At 35.3% G+C, this 10,270-nt stretch overlaps 1 protein-coding gene across 1 annotated transcript; it reads right to left on the reverse strand.

Moving 5' to 3' along the window:
- Positions 1-2,586: 2,586 nt before the first annotated feature.
- LOC136151140 (olfactory receptor 2W3-like) lies at positions 2,587-3,522 on the reverse strand. The gene has a single exon (XM_065912070.1). The coding sequence runs from the start codon at positions 3,505-3,507 to the stop codon at positions 2,587-2,589; it is 921 nt and encodes a 306-aa protein (XP_065768142.1). The 5' UTR covers positions 3,508-3,522.
- Positions 3,523-10,270: the final 6,748 nt, after the last annotated feature.

The raw sequence follows: 10,270 nt of genomic DNA on the forward strand, positions 1-10,270 counted from the left end.
CCATCTGCAGTGATTTTGGAGCCCAGAAAAATAAAGTCAGCCACTGTTTCCACTGTTTCCCCATCTATTTCCCATGAAGTGATGGGACCAGATGCCATGATCTTAGTTTTCTGAATGTTAAGCTTTAAGCCAACTTTTTCACTCTCCTCTTTCACTTTCATCAAGAGGCTTTTTAGTTCCTCTTCACTTTCTGCCATTAGGGTGGTGTCATCTGCATATCTGAGGTTATTGATATTTCTCCCGGCAATCTTGATTCCAGCTTCTGCTTCCTCCAACCCAGCATTTCTCATGATGTACTCTGCATAGAAGTTAAATAAGCAGGGTAACAATATACAGCCTTGACATACTCCTTTTCCTATTTGGAACCAGTCTGTTGTTCCATGTCCAGGTCTAACTGTTGCTTCCTGACCTGCATATAGGTTTCTCAAGAGGCAGGTCAGGTGGTCTGGTATTCCCATCTCTTTCAGAATTTTCCACAGTTTATTGTGATCCACACAGTCGAAGGCTATATGTATACTTTGTTGTCAAAGTGATGTCTATGCTCTTTAGTCTGCTGTCTGGGTTTGTCGTAGCTTTTCTTCCAAGGAGCAAGCATATTTTAATTTTGTGGTTCAGTCACCATCCATAGTGGAACAAATTATACCCCTTATTGTCATAGTAAATATACATAAATTTTTTGAAATTTTGAAGTGCCATTCTTTCAGGTCCTGAATTGAGCAATATAATGAGCAGAAAAAATGTACAAATTGAAGAAATTTAACGTATTACCACATATCTTGGAAAGATGGCAGTATCAGCAGTGGCATGATTTTTTTCCTTTCCTGTCTCCTTTACATTCTTCTTTTCTACTTCCTTTCTTCCTTCCTCCTTTCCTCCCCCCCTCCTTCTCTTCCTTCTTCCATTTTTTCTTTTCACTTTTATTGAGGTATAGTTGATGTACAGTAATCTCACATATTTAAAGAATACAATTTAATGTTTTGATATATGTGTATGTTTCCATCAGTGTCATTTAAAACATTGAGGAAAGTCATTTGTATGACTAGTTTGCTGAGAATTTTTGTCAGGATCAGATGTTGAATATTATCAAATGTTTTTACTGCATCTATTCAGATGATCACATGGTTTTTCTTTTTTTAGTTTGTTAATACGGTGAAATACACTGATTGATTTTCAGGTCAGATAAGGCACATTCAGATTGGTATAGACATAGACTACTCTGACTGATTTTCAACTGTTTAACTGCGTTCCTGGGATAAGTCCCATCTGATTATATTTTCATTTATATATCAATTTTTGGATCTATTTGTTAAAACTTTACTTTGAATTTTTGCATCAGTGTTTATAAGGGATATTAATCCATAGTTTTTTTTGGACAAAGTATACATCTGTGTAACAGTCACTTAGATCAAGATGTATAGTGTTTTTATCACTTGAAAAAATACCTTCATGTTCCCACCTTGTCAAAATCCCCAAAGAAAATCATTGCTCGGCTTTCCATTATCTTATCTTAGTCTTTTGACTACCTGGAAGTTCATATAATTAGAATCATATGGTATCCATGCTTTTGTTTTTGACCTCCCATGCAACAGCAAGTTTTTGAGGTCCATCCATATTGTTGCATGGATCAATAGATTGTTCATTTTCATTGATGAATGGAACTACATTTGGTGGCTTATCACATTTTATCTATTTTTTCATTGTAGATTTTTGCATTGTTTTTGGTTTTATGCTGTAATGAACAAAACCTCTGTGAGACTTCTCTCACACAAATCTTTTTTATGGACATTTGTTTTTATTTCTCTGAGGGAAATACACAGGAGTGTAAATACTCAATCACAGAGGATATGTGCTTAATTTTATGAAAAAGATAGCCAAACACTTTCCCAGAATAATTAAATTAATTAATAATAGTAATAATTAAAAAAATAATAATAAATTAAATTTCAAGAGCAACATATGAGGGTACCAGTTGCTCTGCATTTACTAATATTTGGTATTTTATGTTTTAATTTAGCTATTTTAATGATTATAAAGTGGTGTCTTGTGGTTTTAATTTTCATTTTCATGAAGATGAAAATAACAGGCACCTTTTCATGTGTTTTTTGTCATGCATACATCTTACTTTGTGAAAAGTCTGGTTTTAGCTTTTTGCCCACTTTTCACTCAGTTGTTTGCCTTTTTATTATTTGTACACATTCTTGATATATTCTGGATACAAATCTTTATATATATATTGATTCATGGTTTTAATGATTCATGGGGTTGCAAAGAGTCAGACATGACTGAGCGAATGAACTGATTGTTTTATTGGATTTCAGTTAGATGTGGACCACTGAAAAGAAAAAGAAAAGATGATTTGAAGTGTCAAACATAAGATATTTTGAAAATTAAGTTTTACCTAAATTTACCTATTATCTAATCGGGATCATATTTGGCCTTTATAGTACATATTTCCAAATTCCATCCCTGGAGGTTTTTATTGGGTTAGTAGAAATGTTTAAATAAATTAAAAAGTTTTCAATTTAAGACTTATTTATTTCTATTAACTGAGTAAAAGAAGCAACCATAAAACTAGTCACTGTCACCTTACTTTCTGGACACAAGTCTCCTGAGTGCACCCTTTACATCCTTATTTCTTAGTGTATAGATGACAGGGTTCAACATGGGAGTCACCAAGTTGTAGAAGAGGGTAAGGAATTTCCCTTGGTCCTGAGATGAATTATTTCCTGGTTGCATATACATGTAGACGATATTCCCATAAAACAAAGAGACTACAGTGAGATGGGACCCACATGTGTTGAAAGCCTTCCTTCTTCCTGCCGCTGACTTCATCCTCAGCACTGCAAGGGCAATGTAGTTATAAGAGATGAGGATGAGCGACAGGGGCACCAGAACGATGATCACTGATAAGATGAAAACAGTGCTCTCTACAGCCACTGTGTCCACACAGGCAATTTTTATCAGAGCCGGCATCTCACATAGAAAATGTTTCACCCTGCATCTCCCACATCGTGGCAGTTTCATAGTCACTGGAGACATAACCATGGAGTTGAGAAGCCCGACTCCCCAGGCCACAGACACCAACTTCCAGCAGAGCTGAGGGTGCATGAGGACAGAATAGTGGAGGGGCTTGCAGATTGCCGTGAAGCGGTCATAAGCCATGACAGCCAAGAGAACACATTCTGTGCCACCCAGTCCCAGGAACATGAAGAGCTGGATGGCACAGCCCACATAACTGATGGTCTTGTCTGGGCCACCTAAGTTGAAAAGCAGCTGGGGGATAGAACTGGTGGTAAAGCAGAGATCTAGGAAGGACAAGTTAGTGAGGAAGAAGTACATGGGCGTGTGAAGGCTGGGGTCTAAGCGGGCAACCAGGATAATGACAACATTGCCCAGCAAAGTCACAAGGTAGAAGAGGAGGACAAACACGAAGAGGATCTGCTCTAGCTTGGGTCTGTCTGAGAAACCCAACAAGATGAAGCCTTCCTGGCAACTCTGGTTGGTCATGGCAGAGGATAATTAGTACACACCTGCAGGGAAGCAAATGGCAACACATTATATTCTTCATGAAGCAGGCTGAGGGATTCACAGAGAGAGGTGGGTCATATCAAGTAATTATGAAAAATAATTACTTAAAATTTTAATATTCCATGTAGATATAGATTATGCATTTTAGGAATACTATCTTTTTTTATTCTCTTTCTTTTGGATCCCCCCAATTACAATTACTGTGGAATATTAGGAAAACACAGACATACATGAAACATAGGAAAAGATTACCCACATCCCAGAAACAACCACACTGAAATATTGATTTATTTCTTTTCATTCTTTTCTTATGAGTATATATAATTTAACAAAATCTAAATAATAGTGTTTATAAATTTTATATTCTACCTTCTTTCATAATTTTACACTGTGAAAATTTGCTTTGGTTTTAAAGTTCTACAAAAATAATCATTAATGTCTGTATAATTTTCCTGTAGCTGTGTCATCATTTCTCCAATTATTGCTCTATAGTTAATTGTTAACAATATTTCCAATATTTTAAAGGTCTTGATAGAGAGATTATAGAAGTACCTGTTTTACTGAACTCTAAAAACAGCTTATTTTTCCTTAAATCTTTGGCAGTTGTTTGGTGTGCATGTGTTCATGCTTAGTCACATCTGACGCTTTCTGACCCCATGGACTGTAGCCAGCCAGGCTCCTCTGTCCATGGAATTTTCCAGGCAAGAACACTGGAATGGGGTGCCATTTCCTTCTCCAGGGGATCTTCCTGACCCAGGTGCGTCTCTTTCATTGGCAGGTGGATTCTTTATGTTTGGTCCCTGCCCGCAACCCCTAATCTCATATTGTTTAAATTGGGTGATATTAGCTATGAGGTTGATTAATTTTTGATGCTTATTAGCCTTCTAAATTTGGGAAAATGTTTGTTACTGAGCTAGTGTGTCACATATCATAGAAAATTCTATCACTAAAACTTGAAAGTGACGTTTTACTTAACATTGAAAATAAGAGTAAAAGTTGTTCTTGTTTTTTTTTTAACTCATTGGAATTCAAGACACAATCTTTCAATTTTTGTTCAAAAATTTAATCCATAACAACACACAAATTCTCTTGTAAGTGATGGGATTCTTATTTCAAATACTTTATTTTGGAATTCTTATTTTCTCTATTTACAAATATATTCTTGTGTATTTCATAAAAGTTCAGTTTTATGAAATTATGTAGTTTTCAATGAATATTGTATTTTAAAAATGTCTTTCCTTTATGAATGAAGTACATAAATATATTTTTAGCTGGACATAACTGTGAGGCAGACTTATAGTTCTTTAAATTACATAAATTATAAGATAGTTATCATTTTATATCAATAGAGATATAAATATAAAATGATATGAAAATTACAAATGATATAAAATAGAATGATATGATTTCATTTATATAATTTAGAACATTATATATAAATTTTAATTCTATCATGTTGCTTTAACAAATATGCTTTTTTATTCCCAAGAAAAGACTAATTGTCAGATTTTAAAAAGCCAGATAAATCACTTTTTCATATTTAAAACCTGTGGATCAATTCAAAAGTCATAAGCATGTGTTTTATAAAAACTTTTCAAGAAAAATCTCAAAATTCTTTCAATTCTTCCTAGAGCTAAAAATCCCCTTGATTGTATTAGTAATTAAAGAAGTAAAAGTTTTATGTTTATTTGAATGTGTCAGAAACACTTCCAAAATCAGAGTTTAAAATGCTCAAAGGTGATTTTATGATCTGACATATAACAAGACATTTCTAAGCACCATAAATTAGTAAATTAATAATGATGTTTCCTGTACTCTATGTCCAGAATATGGTGTTTGAGTCAAAAGACTGTCTCAATACTCTGCATTGGCTATGAAATAATTTTATTACCTCATAAGGTTGATGTGAAATTACAGCTTTCAGTGCCACCTCTCCCTCAGGTGACTCTACCAGATACCACTTCAAATTGTTACTGTAACTAGTTCCTACTATAACTAGCTATGTTCTCTGGCCAAACAAGTATAAAACAAGATCCGGGAAGGATAAGAAAGAGCGAAGGAATCACATCTCCATCTCCACTTCTACACCACTATCTCATACACGTTGATGTTTTACACACCATTACACATGTTTGTGAAATGCATTGCACATCATAAACCATGTTAGTTGTTTGTTATTATGATTACAAACAGAAAAAGACAGGTCTGTGTTACACATGATCAAAAAAGAGAATCTTTCCCATGCTATTTTTGGTATAAATAATAGCAGTGTTATTACTAAACAGTTTTAGTCAGTTCATATTAATTAAAGCTGTAGAGATGGCCTAAGAAGAAAACTTAAAAATTTTAAAAACTTATTTGCCTATTTATTTCTGGCTACATTGCATCTTTGTTGCTGTGTATGGGCTTTCTCTTGTTGTGGTGAGTGGGGGCTACTCTCTAGTTGGGGTGCTTGGGTTTGTCATTGCAGTAGCTTCTCTTCTTGTGGAACCTGAGCTCTAGGCATTAGGGCTTTAGTAGTTGAGGCACAAGGGCTTAGTTGTCCCACAGAATGTGGAATCTTTCTGGACCAGGGATCAAACCTATGCCCCCTGGATTGCAAGGCAGATTCTCAACCACTGGACCACCAGGGAAGTCTCCTGAGAAGAAAACTTTTGACTGAAAGTTATAGTCCAAGTGATTTTAAAAGACTTCTACTAATACATAGATTGATATAGCCTCCCATCAGGAAGTTCAGATTATGATCTTTGAAATAAGAATTACTGAAAATAATTATATTGATAAATAAATACATATTCAGCAAATATTTACTGAACCCTTGTTGTCTGCCAGACACTGTACTGTATGTTAGAGATAAAAGATTACTAAAATAGATAGCAATTTACTTCACTGATTTATAGTCTAGTGGGAAAACAGACATTCATCAAAAACTCACACAATTAAATGTATAATGATTATCAGTGATTCTAAGCCCTTACACTAGCACTGTGCTATTTTCTTGGGCTGCTTTATTTAATACTCATACCTGAATTTGAAGGATTTAGGCATTAAGTAACTTACCAAGGGTACACAGCCAGGAAGTTGTGGATGTGGAATTCAGATCCAGGTTTGACTGACTCTCAAGCCAAGTTTCTAAACACCATGGGGCTAAAACAGAAAGATAATGTATTTACTCAGTTCCCAAATATCACCCATTGGATTCACTTAAGATGAATTGAGTGCTCTGAGTCCGTTAATCATGATTTAGTCCTAATCAAAGAAGAATGTCAAAGTCTATTCAAGATAAACCAAGTTAAGGAAATGCCATCTTTCTTTCTGAGAAGAAAACTCAGTCTTCTCAAACAAATTTTAAAAGCATAGTTATTCATTAGCTCAAAGTTTGCTGGATTTTAAGTAGAAAAGTAATAAATTCAAACATAATGTCATATAAGGTGGTGGCGGTTTAGTTGCTAAGTCATGCGGGACTCTTGAGACCCCACGGACTGTAGACCACCAGGCTCCTCTGTCCATGGAATTTTCCAGGCAAGAATACTGTAGAGGGTTGCTATTTCCTCCTCCCGGGGATCTTCCTGACCCAGGGATTGAACTTGAGTCTCCCACATTGCAAGTGGATTCTTCACTGCTGAGCCATCAGGGAAGTCCAGTGTTATATATAGACCAAGATAAATTGCTAGAAATACTTTTTTGGAAAACTAGATATTGCAAGTACAACCGAGAACAATTATTGAAAAGATTTCAATTATTACTAAAATAATTTAAATAATAAATTAATTAATAATTTAAACAATAACAAAATAAAATAATCTCAATTATTACAAAAATGATATGACATAACTTGTTTTCCAGTAAAAATAGATAAAATATGCAAAAAATCTAGATTCATTTTAATATTTTAAGTCAATAATTATAACCAGAATATATATTATGTGGCACACACACACACACATGGATACTATTGGTTGCTCCTGTTTTTAAATTTTTTTAAATCTAATTTATTTCTTACTTATTGAACATTAATTTTCATTAGACATCAGGTGGGTGGAAATGTGTTCAGACATATGGGGAGAACTCTGGTTTTTCTCTTAAACAATCTTGCTAATCTGATTTGCCTTCATTTGTGATGGATTTAGATGTTCGAAATCTAAGGTCAATGTTGACAAGGCATGAGTTAATTGCTGACAAGAGGTAGGAGGTGTAGGATGGGAGGAGAAGTGGAAGGAAAGCAAGACAGAAAGTAGTTTTAAATGTGGTGGATCAAAGTATAGAAACAAGTATATCATAAAAGTTACACAATCAATGGAAGAATGACAATAATAATGAAACTAGCTGACAGTATTGGTTAAAGCACCATCAATAGATATTAAAATTGGTAGATCAAGGAATCAAGGTATAAGTACAGGTTTACAATTAATAAATTGAGCCAAACAAGAAAGAGTTAAAAATTCCATCTTTGGAATGTGCAATTTGGTGTTGGAAGATACTGTATACTTTTTTTTTCCTGTTATTGACTTTTTTCCTACTTCTTATTGCATTAATTTTGTGTATGTTATTTTGATTAAAATACATGTTTTAAAGCAAAACTTATAATCTAGTTCTTTAGAAAAATATAAATGTAAAATATATAGCTCAAAATAGTATATTAGAACAATCATTCAAACCATGGCTCTACCCCTTACCAGTCTTATGACCTTGATCAAGATACATAACTGCTCTGTTTTCAGTTTCCTTTTCTGTGAGATAGGAAAGGTAAAGTACATATCTTATGGAACTTTAGGATGTGAAATTATATATGTAGTTATATTGGATAGCATTTTGAACTGTGTCATAGCAATGTAACAAAGACTACTTATTGTTTTAGTCTAATTATTGTTTTCATTAACTTATTATCTTTCTTTTTTATTCCATTGTTAAGTCTTTTCTATTCCATTGTGAAATGGAACCCAAGAGAACTTTTCAAAATTGGTATGGACAAAAATATCAAATGCTGTCAGTATGTCGCACAAAGAAAATAACAAAATCAAGAACAGCTCATATTGCCAAGCACAAATCTTGAGTGCTAGTATTGACACTTCTCGTATTTTGGATCCGATTGACTTCATATATTATTATGAGTGATATATTCTTTATACTTGACTCAAATACCATTCATATGCTGATGGTTACCAAATCTTAGATTTTTATTCCAAAATATAGACCTGCATATTCTACTTTTTTCTGAATATTTTTACTTGAGTCACTAACAGTTGAGAAATAGATAGCATTCTGATAATGAGCCCAGACACTGGAGCATGGTTTCAGATTCCAGCAATGCTATTGAATAGCTAAGGGATTCCCTGGTGGCTCAGACGGTAAAGATCTGCCCACAGGTCGGGAGACCTAAGTTCAATCCCTGGGTCAGGAAGATCCCCTGGAGAAGGAAATGACAACCCACTCCAGTATTCTTGCCTGGAAAATCGCATGGATGGAGGAGCCACTGAATAGCTAGGAGAATTTGGACAAGTTACTTAAACACTCTGTACCCAACTTTATAATCTGTAAAATGGGCATAATAATAGTTCTTCAGAGAGTTGTTTAAAGAGTTAAATAAGTTAATATTTGACATGCTTGAAAGTGAGTAGCTCAGTCATGTCCAAGTCTTTGTGACCCCATGGACTATACAGTCCTGGAATTCTCCAGGCCAGAAGACTAGAGTTGGTAGCCTTTCCCTTCTCCAGGGGATCTTCCCAATCCAGGGATCAAATCGGGGTCTCCCACATTGCAGGTGGATTCTTTACCAGCTGAGCCACAAGGGAAGCCCAAGAATACTGTAGTGGATAGCTTATCCCTTCTCTTTCCCAACCCAGGAATCGAACCGGGGTCTCCTGCCTTTTAGGCAGATTCTGAGCTATCAGGGAAGCCTATATATATATGGGTTGCCATTTCCTTCTCCAGGGGATCTGCCCAACCCAGGGATCGAACCCAGGTCTTCCGCATTACAGGCAGACGCTTTAACCTCTGAGCCACCAGGGAAGCCCATACACACACACACACACACACACACACATACTTTTAATTTGTTTGTTGAAACACACACACACACACACACACACACACACATACTTTTAATTTGTTTGTTGAATTATTTACCAGGACTTGAGTTTATTAGGCAAACTGAGTCTAGACAAGCCCAGATACATCCCAAACAGAGGGACAACCAGGCTTCAGTGTTCACAGAGATTGTTGAGGCTATGGGAAATTGTTAGGCTCAGAAGAGCAGACAAATTTTAAAGAACTACTATGAAAATCTGGATGTGAAATAGGTTCTGAAATTTGGGAACATGGTATGTAATGTGCTGATGAATGACGCTGACTTGATGCTTTCCTACTCTTGGTATGTCTCCATGTTCTCACTTTTTGCAAAAGCAGCAAAGAATAATGAGTAAGGCCACTTTGGTCAGATCAACCTTGATTTAAAGTAAGGCTCAGCCCTGGTTTGTAGCTGTGTAACCTTAGGCAAGTTATATTCACATGAGTGTCCTTAACTGTCCATTGAGATGAAAACCATAGTAACAATATCCCTCACTCTGGAGTAAAGATAAAAAAGGTAATTAATGCATTGTTTCTTATTCTGCAAAGAGCAGAACAAGGGTGAGTGAGATCAACTCCAGTTCCTAGTATTGTAAGTCCCCACTTTCTGAGACTACGTGACCTACGTGAGCCAGACTTTGCAAGGAGCAAGCTGAGTTACAGAGGCAGAAGGAGC

The sequence above is a fragment of the Muntiacus reevesi genome, chromosome 20 (genome assembly GCF_963930625.1).
Source record: "Muntiacus reevesi chromosome 20, mMunRee1.1, whole genome shotgun sequence".
Classification (NCBI taxonomy): domain Eukaryota; kingdom Metazoa; phylum Chordata; class Mammalia; order Artiodactyla; family Cervidae; genus Muntiacus; species Muntiacus reevesi.

Coding starts and splice junctions, on each gene's coding strand:
- LOC136151140 (XM_065912070.1), bottom strand. CDS start 3,507: ATGACCAACCAGAGTTGCCAGGAAGGCTTCATCTTGTTGGGTTTCTCA.